The 19,005-nt window shown below is 47.7% G+C and overlaps 1 protein-coding gene across 6 annotated transcripts in view; it reads right to left on the bottom strand.

Annotated features, from left to right (window-relative positions):
- The window catches only part of GABPB1 (GA binding protein transcription factor subunit beta 1), a 600,584-nt gene that overhangs the window by 65,086 nt on the left and 516,493 nt on the right, over positions 1–19,005 (bottom strand). Inside the window, exon 9 of one of the 6 annotated variants that reach the window (XM_085644257.1) lies at positions 10,949–11,278. The exons of the other annotated variants lie outside the window; for them this stretch is intronic. Coding sequence (XP_085500383.1) covers positions 11,163–11,278 — 116 coding nt within the window. The 3' untranslated portion in view covers positions 10,949–11,162. Of the gene's footprint in view, positions 1–10,948; positions 11,279–19,005 lie in introns of those variants that run through there. 6 annotated transcript variants of the gene reach the window in all.

Below are 19,005 nucleotides of genomic sequence, written 5' to 3'. Positions count from 1 at the left end.
ACAAGCTTCACCTTCACCTGCAATCTTCACGACATCGCCTGGTTCCTTCCTGGTTCCACGTGGTCACTGGCTAGTGACCTTGACTCTGTCCCTTGCAGGTCTCCTCTCTTCTTGATCCCAGCCTTGGGATCCACCGGACACTCTTCACTGACTGCCTGTCAGCATCTTTCTTCAGGCATCCATAGGAGTCGACGACGAAACCCGACGCAATTTCACCCCTATGCACCCGCAGCCTGTGGGCTAGGTAACTTGGGTACTCCGGTGCTCATCAGGATAGTGACTATCCTAGTGTCTAGTTTTCCAGTCTCTACTTCCTAGCTACTCCGGAAGTGTCCTAAATCTATTGTTTTCTAAACTGTACTATTGCTATTGACTTGTACTCATTATGCGTGAGTGTTTCCACTCTGCACACGAATCCCGTGGGCCTCCCACTTCCTAACCTTTGGTAGTATAGTGTAGCCCCAGCGATTCCCTAGGCCTAGGCCTATTCTATTTCCGTGACAGTGGTCCTTATACCACTTACTTAGTATATGGTTTGCGTGGCCCCTCGGGCCTAACTGTATTACTTACCTGTGTGACTTAATGTATGCTTAAATAAGACTGTGTTGTACTTACCTCTAATCTCATAAAGAGTGCTGAGGGTTTGACTAGAATAAATACACTTTATTTTATATATATATCTGTTGTGGTGTCCTTTCATTTGGTATTCAAGGGATTATATATGGTATCACAGCTGGCTTCACATGCCATTCAGAGTTTAGCCTAAGACTGCTCTTGTCCATGCTACCACTAGGATAGCTGGTCTATAAGGTTGACTTTACAACCAATCACCATAAGGGTATTTGGACTGATATAAGGTGTACACTAGAACTAGTGACATCATACATCAGGCCAACTTCCCACATTGGTGAGCAGCGGTTGGGATCTGAGCTTGCTGTTGTAATACCATTGTAATCTTAAGATACTAAATTGAAAGATCACACAGATATTGTCTAGGTACATATAACATAGATTATAATACTTAAGTCCTACTGGACTTAGTAGTTGTAGGTTGAAGGGAGTAACACACCCTGACTACAACTACCAGAGAGGTTTAGTAGAAACAACTAGTGTAGGTAGGTGCACACACCACACCCTCACTAGATCATGTCTCTGGGAGGAGATCAAGTAGATGCTCTCTCAGGAGGATCAGGTCTGCAGAAGACCCCCTCTAGATATGATACCCTAACATTCCAGGAGATGAGACAATTGTGTACCTCCAGAGGAATAAAACAGGGTGCAAACCCTACCCTCCTTCAGTTAAGACAACTCCTAGAGGAGTATGATGCTCTTAAGGCCTCTCAGGCAGGTACCCTAGGTACACAGGAGGGTCTACCCACCACAGAGGAGTCAGATGGGACTTCAGATGAAGAGGTAGACAGCCAGGGCCAAGTAGGAAGACTTAGCCAGGCTAACCTAAGCTTACATGGGAGTTTGCATGGGGTCCCCCCATACAGACCCCCAAGTAGGCTTACACAGAGAAGCAGGAAGGACAGATCCCCTTCAAGGGAATCCATCCACTCCCATGTCTCTAGCATCTCTAGTGTTTCCTCTCACAGGGGAATGACTTCCCCCTGAGAGAAAGGAACATGAAGCCAGAATGAGGGAAGCTAATCTGAGGATTCAGAGGGAAGAACTTGCCCTTGCCAAGGAGAAGCTTGCTCTGGCTAGAGAGCAAAAGTTAAGTGGGTCAGAACCCACTGGTGGCAGCAATATCCCTAAGGATAGAGACAGGCACTATGATAATAGAAACCTGAGCAAGATTGTCCCTCCCTACAAGTGTGGGGATGACATCCACAAATGGATAACTGCTTTGGAGAGAGCTTGCAAAGTACAGCAGGTACCCCAAAGTCAGTGGGCAGCTATCTTGTGGCTCTCCTTCTCTGAGAAAGGTAGAGACAAGCTCCTCACAGTTAGTGATGAGGATGCAGATAATTACACTGTCCTGAAGAGTGCTCTGATTGATGGGTTTGGCCTAACCACTGAACAATACAGGTTGTTGTTCAGGGATACCCAGAAGACACAGACTCAGGACTGGACTGACTTTGTAGATTGTGCCACTAAGGCTCTGGAAGGCTGGCTAATGGGAAGTAAGGTTAAGGACTATACAGGATTGTATAATTTGATTATGAGAGAACAAATACTTAACAGCTGTCAAAACCAGCTATTGCATCAACACCTGATTGATTCTGATCTGACTTCTCCCCAAGAATTGGGAAAGAAGGCAGATAGATGGGTCAGGACTAGAGTTAAGCAGAAAAACCAGAACCAGGGCGGTGATCAGAAAAAGGCAGACCAGAAGGGTAATGATCAGAAACAAAAAGACCAGAAGTCTTCACCAGGCCCCCAAAAGGCTCAGGGGGAGGGTGGTCCCAAAAAGGATAAAAAGAAAGATGGCCAAAAGAAACCATGGTGCAACTATTGTAAGTCCAACTCACATTGGTTTAGTGAGTGCACCAAAAAGGATAAGCCCCCAGCCACCATTGCCCCTAAGGCAACTGTACCCCCTAGTTCAGCTGTAAGTGGTGGTTCCCAGCAAAAGGGTGTAGTAGGGTTAACCCTGGGAACTGAGGAGGATTCTGGCCTAGTCAGAATACCTACTCAGGCTGTTCTGATCTGTGATGGGGACTTAGCTTTGTCCTCTACTGTAGGCCCCAGTAACCTGGGCAAGTACAGACAGACTCCTTTTATCAACCAAAGAATGGCTCAGGCCTACAGGGACACTGGGGCTAGTGTCACAATGGTGACACCTGCTTTTGTGGACCCTGGACAGATCATACTAGGTGAGAATTACCTAGTGACCAACGCTAGCAATGCCACTACCTCCCATAGTGTGGCTATTGTTAACTTCTCCTGGGGAGGGGTAACTGGCCTCAAGAAAGTTGTTGTTAGTTCAGACCTTCCTGTAGAGTGTTTACTGGGCAATGATCTTGAAACTTCAGTTTGGTCTTAAGTGGAGTATAGGACCCATGCAGAAATGCTGGGGATAGATGCACATGTCCTTTCTGTGACCAGGTCACAGGCCAAAAAGTGCACCACTGAACAAGTGCTGGATCCTGAAACTATGGACCAGTCACAACCCAAGAGAAAGAGCAGTAGGGTTAAGGCTGTGCCTTCCCCCCTGCCTCAGGTGGTGGATCAGCCCTCCCAGGAGGATGATTCTGAGAGCCCTGAAGGAACTGTCCTAGAAGAACTTGAACCTGATCAGGTTGAGTTTCTTGGGACAGGGGGACCTTCAAGGGCAGATCTGAGGCAGGCTCAATTAGACTGCCCCTCTCTTGAACCCCTCAGACAGCTGGCTGCTGCTGAGGCTGCAGGGAATGCTCAAGGTACCCATAGAGTGTATTGGAATGAAGGGCTACTGTATTCAGAGGCTAGAGACCCCAAGCCTGGTGCATCCAGGAGGTTGGTCATACCACTGAAGTTCAGAGGCTTCCTTCTTACCTTGGCCCATGATATTCCCCTTGCAGGACATTTAGGCCAGAACAAGACTTGGGACAGGCTTGTCCCTCACTTTCACTGGCCCCATATGTCAGAAGATACTAAGGAGTTTTGTCGCTCCTGTGTCACCTGCCAAGCCAGTGGCAAATCAGGTGGCACCACAAAGGCCCCCCTCATACCACTACCTGTGGTGGGGGTCCCCTTTGAAAGAGTGGGCATAGATATTGTAGGACCAATGGACCCACAAACAGCATCTGGGCACAGATTCATACTGGTGATAGTGGACCATGCCACCAGGTACCCAGAAGCAATTCCCCTGAGGACCACAACAGCTCCTGTTGTGGCAAGGGCCTTGCTTGGAGTATTCTCCAGAGTGGGCTTTCCAAAGGAGGTCATTTCTGACAGAGGTGCCAACTTCATGTCAGGATACTTGACTGCAATGTGGAAGGAGTGTGGTGTTAACTACAAGTTCACCACACCCTATCACCCACAGTGCAATGGGCTTGTTGAGAGATTCAACAAGACCCTAAAGGGAATGATAAAAGGATTACCAGACAAGCTTAGGCGAAGATGGGACATCCTTTTACCCTGCCTTCTGTTTGCTTACAGAGAGGTCCCACAAAAGGGGGTTGGCTACAGCCCTTTTGAGCTTTTGTTTGGGCATCCTGTAAGAGGACCCCTGTGTTTGGTAAGGGATGGATGGGAGAGACCTCTCAGACAACCCAAACTAGACATAGTGGATTATGTACTTGGCCTCCGCTCCAGGATGGCAGAGTATATGAAGAAGGCTTCTAAAAACCTTGAGGCAAGCCAAGAACTCCAAAAAGCTTTGCATGACCAAAAGGCTGTACTGACTGTTTACCAGCCAGGACAGAAAGTGTGGGTGTTGGAGCCAGTGGCCCCAGCAGCACTCCAAGACAAATGGTCTGGACCCCACACTATTGTTGAGAAAAAGGGAGAAGTCACCTACTTGGTGGACCTTGGGACTCCCAGAAGCCCCCACAGGGTGCTTCATGTCAACAGATTGAAGGCATATGTTGACAGGGCAGACATGGGGCTACTCATGGCTACAGATGAGGGGCAGGAGGAAGAGAGTGACCCTCTCCCAGACCTGTTGACTCAGAACCCTGATGATGGCTCAGTTGATGGTGTGGTCTTTTCTGACAGCCTCACTGCCCATCAGCAACAGGACTGCAGGCAAGTTCTGCAGTCCTACAGACATATGTTCTCTCTGACCCCAAGTCAGACAAACTGGTGCACCCATGAGGTGGACACTGGTGACAGTCTGCCTGTAAAGAGTAAAATCTACAGGCAACCTGACCATGTCAGGGACTGCATAAAAGTTGAGGTACAAAAGATGTTGGAGCTGGGAGTCATTGAACCTTCAGAGAGCCCTTGGGCTAGTCCTGTAGTCCTTGTGCCAAAACCTCACACCCAAGATGGTAAGAGAGAGATGAGGTTTTGCGTGGATTACAGAGGTCTCAATGCTGTCACTAGGACAGATGCCCACCCAATACCTAGGGCAGATGAGCTCATTGACAGACTGGCAGCTGCTAAGTTTTTGAGCACATTTGACCTGACAGCAGGCTACTGGCAAATCAGACTAGCTGAGAATGCAAAGGCCAAAACTGCTTTCTCGACCCCAGGAGGACATTATCAATTTGTGGTAATGCCCTTTGGTTTGAAGAACGCACCTGCCACTTTCCAAAGGTTGGTGAATCAAGTCCTTACTGGGTTGGATGATTATTGTGCAGCTTATCTTGATGATATTGCTGTCTTTAGCTCCACCTGGGAGGATCACCTGGTCCACCTGAGGAATGTTTTAGAGGCCCTGCAAAAGGCAGGCCTCACTATCAAGGCCACTAAGTGCCAGATAGGGCAGAGCAAGGTTGTATACCTGGGCCACCTAGTTGGTGGGGGTCAGGTTCAACCACTGGAGAGCAAGATCCAGACCATAAAGGACTGGACTCCTCCAACTACCCAGACTCAGGTCAGAGCTTTCTTGGGCCTGACTGGGTACTACAGAAAGTTTGTTAAGAACTATGGGTCCATAGTGACACCACTTAATGACTTGACCTCCAAGAAGATGCCAAAGAAAGTTCAGTGGACAGTAAGCTGTCAAAAAGCATTTGATGACCTGAAGCAGGCCATGTGCAGTGCACCTATTCTGAAAAGTCCAGACTACTCCAAAGAGTTCATTGTCCAGACAGATGCTTCTGAGTTAGGTGTGGGAGCTGTTCTTTCACAACTGAATGTAGATGGTCAAGACCAGCCCATTGCTTTTATAAGTAGAAGGCTGACCCCTAGAGAGAAACGTTGGTCAGCTATTGAGAGGGAGGCCTTTGCTGTGGTTTGGGCCCTGAAGAAGCTGAGGCCATACTTGTTTGGCACTCACTTCAAGATTCAGACAGACCATAAGCCCCTCTTGTGGCTAAATCAGATGAAGGGTGAAAATCCCAAACTTCTTAGGTGGTCCATTTCCCTACAGGGGATGGACTTCACAGTGGAACATAGACCTGGGACTGACCATGCCAATGCAGATGGACTCTCCAGATATTTCCACTTAGAACATGAAGACTCAACTGGTCAAGGTTAGTTTAATGTCCCTAAGTTTGGGGGGGGGGTTGTGTAGGAGAGTAGGGTCTGCTTTCTATGTTCACCCCCACTTTTTGCTTTTGCTTTACTGGTTTTCGACTTAGATGTGGCTGTGGGCCTGCTAATCAGACCCACAGCCCTGCTGTTCTCTCTCTAAATTAATACTATGTACTTTAGGTGCATAACCCATTTGGATAGGATCACCTTATTGGCCCCTGTACAGTGTACCCTAGGTACCCAGGGCATAGGTGTACCCTAGGCCTACCAGGGGCTGCAGCATGTATTATGCCACCCCTGGCCTGGCCTTCCATTTTGACACAACTGGCTGATCACTCAGCTGGGGCAAGGTCGTGTAATCACCCCTTGCTTAGGTGTAGTAGTCCTATACCTAACTTACATATAGACACATGTGTACCTATCAGTCACTCCTATGGCAGGCCTTAACAGTCCTGGAGGCAGAGTGCTTGGTAACATGTGAGATGGTGCTCTAGCATGAGCTGAGCCTGTCTGCAGCTTTCGGAACCATGTCCTTATAGCTGTTCTATGATATAGCCTACCATATACTCTTAAAGTGCCTTATAATCTTAGACGGTTATGGTAACTATGGTTTGGCTTTATCGAAACATGTCGTGTAAGGTGTCTAACACTGTGGAATAATACCCCCATACCATTTCTGGACATGAGGATATTATTCCCCCCTTCTAGAGGGAAAGACATGTTAAAATCATACTTCACTGTTAGCCTCTGACCAAAGCCTCAGCATCACAAAATGGATGCTGCTGCCACGACACAAGTCTGACCTCCTGCAGCTGGGAGTGATCCCAGCCAGGGAGGCCTGGACAATAGGTTTCCTGCTTGGGGAGGTGCTAGCACCTCCCCAGACAGCCTTTAGTGTATTGGGGCAGGGTGGGCTGAAAGGAATGAGACATGCCTGGGGCACACAAGGTGTTCCTTGCATAGTCCAGTTCAAACCGGCGCTGGGGCACTCCAGCCCCAGCTCTGGCGCGAAACTGGACAAAGGGAAGTGGGTGTAACCACCCCCTCCCAGGTCCCACCCATAAGGCGTGACCTAGCAGGTATCCCAGCCCCCCAGATTAGTATAAGAGTGGGAGTTGGGCCTCAAGACTTTAGATTATCCTGAACCTGCAAACTTGAACAGAAACTCTGGACCTTCGACATTCGACGAAAGAAGAAGACTGAAGAATCTCCCTTGTGGCCAAGGAGTGGCTACCCTGTGCAAACAGGCACCATCAAGAGACTACCCTTTGCTTTGCCCAAGTTCTACGAGGAACCGACTGCAGAGCCCGACCAGAGCCTTGACTTCCAGACTTCTCCGACCCTGATCCACATCCACAGCAGAGCTGAGATCCGTGGAGGCGACGAGCGACATGGGACCGGCTACCTGGGAAAAGTGGCTAGTATCTTCAAGCGCAGCTTCTGAGGCACCCTCGAAGTTGTGCACCGGGGATTGAGAAGCCCCAACCCCAAGCACCATCTGCACCGAAGATCAGCCCCCCACACTCCACGAGTTCTGCGTGGGGCCCTTCAGCATTTTCCTGCTTGCCGCGTCTGTCCGGTTGCTTGCCCGCTGGCTAGTGGCCTTTGTGACGAGGCACCCTGAAATCTTCATCGCTGGTTTGGCTCCTCCAGACTGGCTCCTGCTCCTTTGAAAAAGAGAAGCATCCCAGACCTTCCTGGTCTGCACCAGAAGCAAGTCCTCCGTTCTGCGTGGGTTCCGCTTGCCAAGGCTTGGTGAGTCCTAGTCCAACTTCGACGCCGCCGACAGCAAGAGCCTTCGTGGGACAGCTCGCCTCCTGGTCCTGGTCGTCCTCGACGCTTCCTGGTCCTCCTGGCTGCAGCGACAAGCTTCACCTTCACCTGCAATCTTCACGACATCGCCTGGTTCCTTCCTGGTTCCACGTGGTCACTGGCTAGTGACCTTGACTCTGTCCCTTGCAGGTCTCCTCTCTTCTTGATCCCAGCCTTGGGATCCACCGGACACTCTTCACTGACTGCCTGTCAGCATCTTTCTTCAGGCATCCATAGGAGTCGATGACGAAACCCGACGCAACTTCACCCCTATGCACCCGCAGCCTGTGGGCTAGGTAACTTGGGTACTCCGGTGCTCATCAGGATAGTGACTATCCTAGTGTCTAGTTTTCCAGTCTCGACTTCCTAGCTACTCCGGAAGTGTCCTAAATCTATTGTTTTCTAAACTGTACTATTGCTACTGACTTGTACGCATTACGCGTGAGTGTTTCCACTCTGCACACGAATCCCGTGGGCCTCCCACTTCCTAACCTTTGGTAGTATAGTGTAGCCCCAGCGATTCCCTAGGCCTAGGCCTATTCTATTTCCGTGACAGTGGTCCTTATACCACTTACTTAGTATATGGTTTGCGTGGCCCCTCGGGCCTAACTGTATTACTTACCTGTGTGACTTAATGTATGCTTAAATAAGACTGTGTTGTACTTACCTCTAATCTCATAAAGAGTGCTGAGGGTTTGACTAGAATAAATACACTTTATTTTATATATATATCTGTTGTGGTGTCCTTTCATTTGGTATTCAAGGGATTATATATGGTATCACAGCTGGCTTCACATGCCATTCAGAGTTTAGCCTAAGACTGCTCTTGTCCATGCTACCACTAGGATAGCTGGTCTATAAGGTTGACTTTACAACCAATCACCATAAGGGTATTTGGACTGATATAAGGTGTACACTAGAACTAGTGACATCATACATCAGGCCAACTTCTCACATTTCCCGTTTGGATTACTTTTCTCAATTTACAGATATGGCTTTACGCAAGATGTCTGCTGCTGCAGCATTGGAGCTGTTTCTGGAATCCAGTTCAAAACTTGAGCAGATGTAAGATTCAGAGACTGACAACATCCGATGTTGAAGTTGAAGATGGCTCTGGCAGTCATTCTATTTCAGGACCGGAGGCTCACATTATGTCATTCTTCCTTCGCTTTATTTTCACATCAGCAATTTTTAACACAAGAACTACATTTCCCATGAACAGTAGGAAAATGAAGTTTAGAAAACAAGTCCTTCCACGCTGTCCATACTCCAGTCCAAAGTTGGTCCTTCCACTCTGTCTACCCTTCCTCTTTCTTCGCTGCTCAGCAGCAAGTTAAGTAATTTTTTCTCGTTTCTCCTGGTTCCGGGGTGGATTTATACTTATTGCTGCCTGTATGTTGATGTGCTTCTGATGTGATCTGTTTCTCTACAGATTCCCTTGGTCGCTGACGCATTTGCGTGCCTTCTCAAGATGGACAATATCTCCGCAGTCCGGTACATCAACCATCTGGACAGCACTAGATCCCGGGCACTAGCAAACCTAGCCAAAGATTTTTGGAACTTCTGCCTGGAGAAACAAGTGTCGTTCACAGCGGAGTACCTCCCCGGTCAGGCGAACGAAGTGGCAGACTGGCACTCGTGCCACCTCTTGGATTCCAGTGTGCGGAAACCAGACCCACAGGTGTTCTCTCAGTTAGCGCAGAGGTGGGGTCCCTTCTCAGTCGACCTATTTGTATCATGTCTGGATCATCAGTTGCTGAGATTTTTCAGTTGGAGCCCAGATCCCCGGGCAGAGGCGACAGATGCATTTCTCCACGACTGGTGGCAGGAGTAGGGCTATGCATTTTCTCCTTTCTCGATGATCACGCGGGTGTCCGCCCAGGTTCGTCACCAGCAGGTGGAGATTGTGTTGGTTACACCTCTGTGGAGATCTCAAGTGTAGTTTCCAGTTCTTCTTGAACTTTTCTGGGATTCTCCAATCAGACTTCCCCACTCTCATCACATCCTCCTGAATCCAGATCCATCGCCTGGTACTGGAAGGGACGTTGAGGATGATAGCCTGACGGTTCTCAGGCATCGCTGCTCGCTCCCAGGCCTTTTGGGACATGCCGAGATGTTCCTCTCCAGAGCATGGGTGGACAGCACTACCAAGAGGTACCGATCTGCCTGGAACAGATGGTGTTGGTGTGTGTGACGGGGTGTCGATCCCGTGGACGCAGATGTAGTCCACATCCTTCATTTCCTGGCGGGCCTCGCAGGGGATGGTTTGGCTTACTACTCGATCAACACCTCCCATTCGGCAACCTCAGCGGGCCATATGCCCATTCACTGGTCTCTGGTAGGGGAGCACACGTTAGTCTATAGGCTCCTTAGAGGGATTCGCCTTTCACTTCCTCCAGAACAAAGGTATTCTGCTCTGTGGGATGTGAAACTGGTGTTGAATCTCTTCCTATCCTGACAACCAAACAGGTTTTTGTCATGCACATATATTACTACTAAATTGGCGACACTGTTATGCCTGGTGTCTTGCAGGCGCATGTCAGACGTAAGAGCCTTAGACATTTCAGCGAGAGTGTTATCACCTGATGGGGTTTTGTTTGCATTAAGTAGAAGGAGCAAGTGTAATACCAGGGTTATCTCATACCCAACTTTCCGAGACTCCCCCAAACTGTGTGTGGTGCAGTGCCTCTGAGCATATGAAGAATTGACTGAAGAGACTCGCCCTCCAGGTGAGAGACAACTGCTCATTGCCTTATGGAAACCGTACAGATCAGTCTCATCCCCGACTATAGCTAGATGGGTGTGTTGGGTATGCAGGAGGCGGGGATCGATACAAAGAAGTTTCTACAATACAAATATCCTTTTCAGGACATTGTTTTCCATTGCGACACCTGCTTGTGGTACTGGCAGCAGCAACAGATTAGGATTTCCCATGGAGCCAGTTACTAAGAAGCTTGCAAAAGGACAGTGCAACGATTTGCACTGTGAGGAACAGCTAGCCCTCAAATACAAGCTCACAGGCAACTGTACCACCACACATGATGAGACATTACCAGTCGGCGTGCATGGTCAGACAGCCGAACTCCAGGAGTTTAATTTCATTATGGACTATAATCAATATATGGGTGGGGTTGACAAGCACAGATGCTTCAGCCTTACAATGTTGCATGTGAGACCAGAATCTGGTATAAGAAGCTGGATGAGCACATGATGTAAATGGCAACCTAAAATGTGTATGTTGAGTATTGCCATTCAGTTCCTGGACGCAAGATGAGCTTTTATGACTTTGAAAAAGCGGTCTTCAGCCTTCTGAATGCAAGTGAATCTTCAGCAGTTCCCGCTAAGTTGGAGTTTCTTTCAAGGTCCGTTCGGCGGCACTTTTCCGAACTCCTTCCTGTAATCGGGAAGAAATATCATTCTTACCACAGGTGTCAAGTTTGATACCGAAAGGGAATCAAGCGAGAGACAAGGTACTACTGTCCTCAATGTAGCTCAAATCCCGCCCTCCACAATCCCTAATATTTCAATTTGAATCACACAATAGAAAAATGTTGGGAAACTTCTTGAGAAAGGATGTTTTGTGGTAGTAGGCACTCTGTGTTTACCTGATTTTGTATAAATAGGTACTCATTTTTGATTGTGACCTGTACGCCATCTTCAAGCTCTGTCAAAATGTGTCAGCTATTCAGTCAGACATATTACAACTGCGTTACAGTCAATGCATCACAAAGTACAGCGGGCAGGACAGTAGCACATTTTCAAAGTGCCCTGCCAACAAAACCCTAAGGGTTTTAGGGCCTGATTTAGAGTTTGGCAGATGGGATAGTAGTAGGCTCTAATGCACTTACAATACGGGGAATGAGATATCTCTCACATTTGTAACATAGTTTTCCATCCATCAAACTCTGAATCAGAACCTTAGTCTTTGCTACCATACTCTTCCGATAAATTAGGAGAGTCTGCCCCAGCATGTTTAATCTAGTTTACAATAGAACATGTGCCTGCACTGGGGAAGTGGGTCACAAATGCACCCTCAGACCGCGACTCACCCCCACAACTTACTTGTAAACACTCGAAGGAGTTGGATTTAACATAGTGAGCATGTTAAAGTGCATGAAAGACACGTCTTCCTCAACTTCAGCAGGCTGCCATAAGAGGCATTAGTAAAGATTCATGGGCATCCACGCAGTATTAGACAGAGACTTGAACAGATAGTCAAAGCTTAGCTGAGGCTTGTTTTCATAGAGATCTCTTTTAGATAGAATTCAGATGGTCAAGTAGGTGTGACAAACTAATGACACACCAAGGAAAGCTATAAAATGGGGGTGGTATAGGTGGCGGTGGTACATGCGGCTAGCTGTCAGTATTTATGGGTGTAGTGATTTCCTGGAGGTATATTTTTATGCAAGTTGGCAGCAAAATTGGTGTTTTAGCCATGTGAACATATGAATGTGATAGGCCCTTGAATGGGGGGAGTTTGTCTATATTGGTGTTGTGTTGAGCCCGTGGCTGGCAGTATGAATGGCTTTGTGTGTGGTGCATGAAAGTTGTATGAATAAATTGTAAAATGGTTGGTGCCTCAACATGGCTTTAGAGCACAGAAGTTACAAGTCAAGGGTTCATTTTTATGATACTCAAATGAGGTTATTAACAGTGACTTCTTCATTCTAATTTATGTGAGATCATTTGTTAGTAGAATTTTTTCATAGAACCTTCCGCCTAGTATTGTGATAAACGAATCAGTAGGAGTCTGTACTTGGGTAGTGGACATATTTGCAATACTAATTAAAATTACTGCTTCTCCCATTCATTCCCATATTACTGTCTCACTTACTAACACTGTGGTGCAAGTGTTTTCTCAACAGGTGGCCTGGAGATGACACTACGTTAATTTAAGTTCAGCATCTCCTATAATGTCTGCCAAGGGAACAATAACATCCCCTGACATTTCAACTGAAACACAGCTGGCACAGAATGGAGGGGCCAAGGAAATTAAGGATCTGTTCCAAGGACCCGAACTAGACCCCAGTTTTGGAACAGTAATGCAGGGAGTATTGAATTATAGCTGGAATGCTCTGGGGATGGAAAGAGGTTGTGGTAGCAGTGACTAGCATAAGTGATCTAAAGAAGGTTACCCAATGCAACATTTGTAACAGACTGATGCACTGGAAGTGGGAATGTCATTCTAATGCAAATTGGATTGTAAGGAGTTTGAAGGAGTCCCTCCAGAAGGTCAGACAGAGCTTTCCCCAGTACCTAAAACCCCAATGGTTACCTCGAAAGTCCATAAATCTGGGTTATTGCTGACTTTCTTCAAACCAACACAGACGCAAGGAGGTATCCCCTCATCTCCAACCAAGTCACAGAATAACTAAGAACCCGATAATATCGCAAGGAGGCCCAGTCCCCATGATGTTCAAGATCTCCACAGATTTCAATCAAGGTCACTGACGGGGCAGGAGGATTGCATACTTTGCGCAGTCCTGGAAGTGGATCAGAGTGGATTATTTGTGGAAGGAGCGGTTAACGGACATCCTGTATCTTTCCTAATAGACACAGGTCCCACTCGTTCAACGGTCAGAAAACCTACCCCTCTTGGGAAAAGAAGTCCAAGTTGTAAGCTTTGCAAACCAACAGTGCACCAACCAACTTACTGCCCCTTACCTTAAAGATAGGAGACATCAGAGAGCAGCATCAGTTTGTGATTTGTGACTGTAGCCCTGTAAACTTACTAGGACAAGATCTTCTCTGCAAACTCAACTGTCTCATCTACTGTACGCAGGATGGGGTTGTAATTGAAATGCATGCAGCTGATGCTATCCAGTCTTACTACGAAGAACTTGCATGTGGCTTTGAGAGAGACAGTTAAGGAGGAGGTTTGGGATTTTGCGGGAAGAAAGGTTGGGTTGAATAAAGCTGCCAAGCTTCTCAAGATCACCCTTCGAACCAATGCTGCCTTTCCGCAGAAGCTATTGCCGGAATCACCCCTGTCATTGAGAGCACTCCTCAATCATGACATTACAGAAAGCAAACAAAAAGTGGAGTATTATGCAAGAACTTCAAAAGATCAACCAAACTGTTGTTCCACGCTATCTTATGGTACTGAGTGATCCTGTCCAAGTTCCCCCAGAGACGGAGTGGCTCATTGTCATTGACCTTTGTCAAGCATTATTCTCGGTCCATTACAAGAACAGAGAAAATTTCTTTTTGTGTTCCGGGTCCAAGAGAACACTCTTGTGAGGTGTTGTGCTCCACAAGGGTATAAAGAAAGTCCACCTTATTTCGATCAGATACTCAAAAAGAATCTAGAGATTCTAAAGTTACCATGTAGTTTGACTTTGATCCAGTATATCGACAATTTCCTGATCGTCTCAATGACTAAGGAAGCTTATAAACAAGGCATGATTGCTTTACTCAACCATTTGGCTAAGAACGCGCATAAGGTTTCACCTGAAAAATTACAATAATGTCATTTATTTGAGAGATCAGATAGAAAAGTGAGTGAGGAGAGAGTCCCATAAGCGCATTGAGACAGCCCTTAAGATGAAGTTCCCAACTACCCAAAGAGAGTTGAAGGTGTTTTTAGGTATGGTCGGCTACTCCCGACAATGGTTCCTAAACTTTTCCTTTGTGGCAAAGTCTTTGACAAGGCTGACGCACACGGATTTCAATGACCCGGTTCCAAAGGATGATAAGACCATGGAAGCCTTTCAGGAGCTCAAAACCCTGCTTTGTAGCACACCCGCTCTTGGAATGCTAGACTACACAAAATAATTTGTGCTCTTTTGCCACAAGAGAGATGGGTGTGCTCTATCAGTGCTAATACAAGACAATGGGTAGACTAAGTGCCCCATTGGATACTAATCAACTACTCTCGATCCGGTGGCAGCAGTGTTGCCCGGTTGTCTTGAAGCGGTTGCAGCTGTGAGCCTTAGCATTCAGCTAACAGAAGGGATAGTGATGCGTTACCTCTTAATTGTAATGGTACCCCATTCCATAGACATTCTCATGAATGGTACCAGAACCCAATATCTGTCAAATAGCCGCCTAACCCGCTATGAGAGAATTATACTGGCAGCAGAAAATGTTTCCATTTGGAGATGTCTCACACTAAGTTCTGCTTCTCTGTTGCCAAGCCCAGAGGGGGATGATGAGGGTGAATTTGGCCATGACTGTCAGCGGTACTGAGTTGTGCACAAAACCAAGAACTGACATATTGGCTGTTCCTCTTCCTGGGTCTTACCATACCTTTTTTGATGATGGGTCTTGTCTGACAGACCGATGCAGCATTGTAAGAGCTGCTTATTCTGTATGTACATTAAGCGGAGTTGTAGAAGCGTCTTACTTGTGCCATGTAACGTTTGCACAAGTGACTTAACGGATTGCCCTTACACGAGCCAACTGTAATTCAGAAGGCTCAAAAGTCACTATTTACACTCACAGCCAGTATGGGTTTGGAGTGGTGCACGATTTTGGCCAGTTATGGTTGCAGTGAGGATATTTGACATCCACTGCCAACCCCATCCACAAAGGACTGTATGTTTCAAATTTGTTAGATGCTCTGCAAATGCCAAAGGAAATTGCTGTGGTGAAGTGTGCTACATACAAGAGCGAAAGTCATTTTGTCACCAGAGGCAATGGTTGCGCAGACAAGTCCAGTACCTTGCATTTAGTTGAAACATGTAATGCTGAGAGAGAGAAACTGTATCCAACATGTTACTGATTACTGTTTATATGTTCAATGAGTTACTGGAATTACAACATACCACCCCAGAGTTAGAGAAGGTTAAATGGGAAAGGAAGGGAGGTGTGAGGGATGCCAGTGACACTTGGGTGTCCAATGAGGGAAAACCAGTCCTTCCCGATTTCCTTTTACCCACGATGGTGCGATGCATACATGGTCCAACTCATGTAGGGCAAAGATGTAATGGAGTCTACTTTACAATCCTATTGGTACAATTCACATCTCAGATCAATGGTAAGAGAATTTTGGTCAGCATTGCGATAGCTGCCAAAAGCAGAAAGTAGGCAAGAGAGTTGCTGTGGCCTTGTGTCACATTGGAAAGTCTGATGGTCCCTTCAACCGTCTCCAAATCGGCTTTGTGGAAATACCCCAATGTAACCAATTGAGGTATATCATGGTCATCATGAGTCTGTTCTCATGAGGAGTTCAGGCATATCCTACTTGGAGATGTGACAGCCTAACAGTCTCCAAGCTATTGCTGCGGGAGATGATACCGTGATTCGGGATGCCAGTTCTTCTTAAATCGGCTTAAGGGACTCACTTAAGAGTGAGTTAATGCAGGTACTGTGTACAGCTTTAGGGATTGACCAGAAATTTCACTGTAGAAACTGACCTGAGGAATAAGGTACTGTTGAGAGGCGGAATAGGATGATTAAAGCTAAACTGGCTAAAGCCTGTGCTTCGACATCGCACAAAAGGGCCTGAAGACCTTTCTTGGTACTAATGAGCATTCAAAGAACTCCTTGTAAGAGAACTGGATTGGCACCTCACAAGGTGCTGCTAGGGAGAGTCATGCAAATTCCTTCTGTTTCTGGAGCTGCTCTTGTGAATATCACAAATTACGTGGTCCTCAAATACTGCTAGGAATGGTCTCACGTGGTGTATTCTTTCACTTATCAAAACAATGCCACTACTCCTGTTGTCCAAGGGTACCCAGGACATGACCTGAACCCTGGTGCTTGGATACACGTCAAGAAACATGTCCACAAGTCCTGTCTGGAGGAGCGGTGGAGAGGACCCTACCAGGTGATCCTGGTCACTGACACTGCTTTCAGGTATTTAAGAACCGGCTACACACCACCCATACCAAAAGAGCAAGGTACAAATGGGAAGAAGCAGAGCTAGTATCCACTAATTCCTTGAATCGCCCCAGGTTTGAGGTGTCCAAAGCTTCTGAAGAAGAAGACCAGGCTGTGAGTCCACAGTCTCCATCGGATGAGCGACACAGAGCAAGAATTCTGCTGTCCCAGTGACCACTGCAACAACGACCACTGGATTGAGAATTCGCATTTGCCGGGACAATGTAAATTCATGGGACGCTGAAACTAAGTTACCAGTTTTCAGTGGATTCAGATCCACTGGAAAGGGATTTGCTAAGATAGGAGAATGGTGTGGTAGTGTATGTGGAGAAATTCTGAAACTGCTCCTATCACCTCTTCTGCTTATATTGCTTGGCACTGCATGTGTGCTAGTTTCCTTACATTTTTGCAAGGGAATTTCATCATGAAATTGTATGGATTGTGGGCATAAGAAGCTGTGAGCAAGGCCAAATGGGCCAAGATGACAGATGTAACCTAGAGAAGCTCCACGCTGTGACCCCATTATCCGGCATTCATCCTGGACAAATCTAATTTATTGTCATCACGTACACTGTTGTGATCCTGGGGTCGTGCCCTGTAACCGCCGGTGCCCCTGCTGAGCAGATTGGAGCCAGTGGTAGGAGCCCCGCCAAGATCTGACTCGGGCCCCTTGTCACGCAAGAACGACCCTCAGCCGTCTCTGCCACAGGGTGCCCTGAGACGATGAGTGGAGCCGGAGCGGTGCCCGCTGCCTAGGGAGGGGAGGTGGTGAGTAGAAGTGCAGTTGAGCAAAGAGGCTTGCATCCGTGGCGTGCTGAGCAGTTTCGCCCGCTACCATGCAGGGCCTGCTTGGCCGCAGTACGGGACATTATCAGCCCCAGCCCGCCACCTCGGAATTACACCCAGCCACAGCCCACTAACACCTAAGGAGCCCCTTAACTTCATACGCGACTTACCACCAGTGGGGCCTCGAGACATGAGGAGGCCATCTGCGACCTGACTGGGCTCAGAAATTATTGAGGTGGGCCTGGAAGAGGACTAGGCGCCCAAGGAGATCCTATGCCCCCTCACCAACTGCCTACAATAAGAGGGGAGCCTACCCTGAAACACGAGCAGGGTACTGGCGGCGTGGACTGATTAAGCCATGCTAAGGGATCATTGCCAAACTGGGCCTCGGCTTCCCACATCCATGTGAATTGCTGTTTCCCCGGAAGTCTGCACTGCAACTGGTGGCTTGCTTGTGGCCTGGAGGTGATCCCACTTGATAGATAAGGGGTGCTCAGGGGCCTTGGGCTGTGCCGCGATGGACGTCGGCAGACGCCCCCAGACAAAACTTAAAAGTCGACATGGCCCTCATCCCTGTGTGCCATACATCCCTAACACCTCTTGTGGCATAATTAAGCGACTCCTCTAGCAGGCCTCACGGCCCTAAGGCAGGGTGCACTATACCACAGATGAGGGCAATATGCCCCTACAGTGTCGAAGTCCATTCTTAGACATTGTAAGTGCAGTGAAGCCATACGGAGTACATAGGCTGGAAGTTTGGCATTATGAACTCCACAGCTCCATGAATATGGTATCAAACTTCTCAGCTTAATAAACCCATACTGATACCAGTATTGGATTTATTGCAAAATGTACTCAGAGGGCATCTTAGAGATGCCTCCTGAAAAACGACCAACTCATGTACAGCTGACTGTTCTGCACCAGCCTGCCACAGACAGACATGTTTCTGATTCCCTTCTGACCCCCTGAGGTGGGAGCCCTTTTGCTCTCGTGGGTCCTGGACAAAGACTGCTTGGGTTGGAGGTGCTTCACACCTACCCCCAAGCAGCACCAGCATTCAGGGCAGTGAGGCTCAAAGGTTTCCTGGCTTTTGATATGCTAGCCAGGGCCTCTCCTGCTAGTGGAGATGTCCGCCCCCGACCAAGCCCCACTTTTGGCATCAACGTCGGCAGGAAAATTAGTAGTCAGGAGAGTTGTGTCCCCTCTCTGCCAGGACCACCCCTAAGGTGCCCTGAACCAAGGTGACCCCCCTCCTCACAAAATTCTCCATCTTGAATCGAAGGATTTTAGTCAATCAAGTTAGGGATGCCCTCTCCTCAAAGGAAGGGGACATACTAAGGGTGTAGTCACTCTAAAAGGCAAGTAGCCCATTGGCTACCATCTGCCAGTACCTTTAATGCCCCTAAATACAGTATTTAGGGGCACCCCTGAACCTTGATCCTCAGATTCCTGCAACCTACGAAGGACGAAGTAGACGCCGCGCAGCAAAGCTTGAAGATGATGACTGACCTG

The sequence above is a fragment of the Triturus cristatus genome, chromosome 3_1 (assembly GCF_964204655.1).
Source record: "Triturus cristatus chromosome 3_1, aTriCri1.1, whole genome shotgun sequence".
Taxonomy (NCBI): domain Eukaryota; kingdom Metazoa; phylum Chordata; class Amphibia; order Caudata; family Salamandridae; genus Triturus; species Triturus cristatus.
Note: the sequence above shows the minus strand (reverse complement) of the source record. Positions and strands in the feature narration are given on the sequence as shown.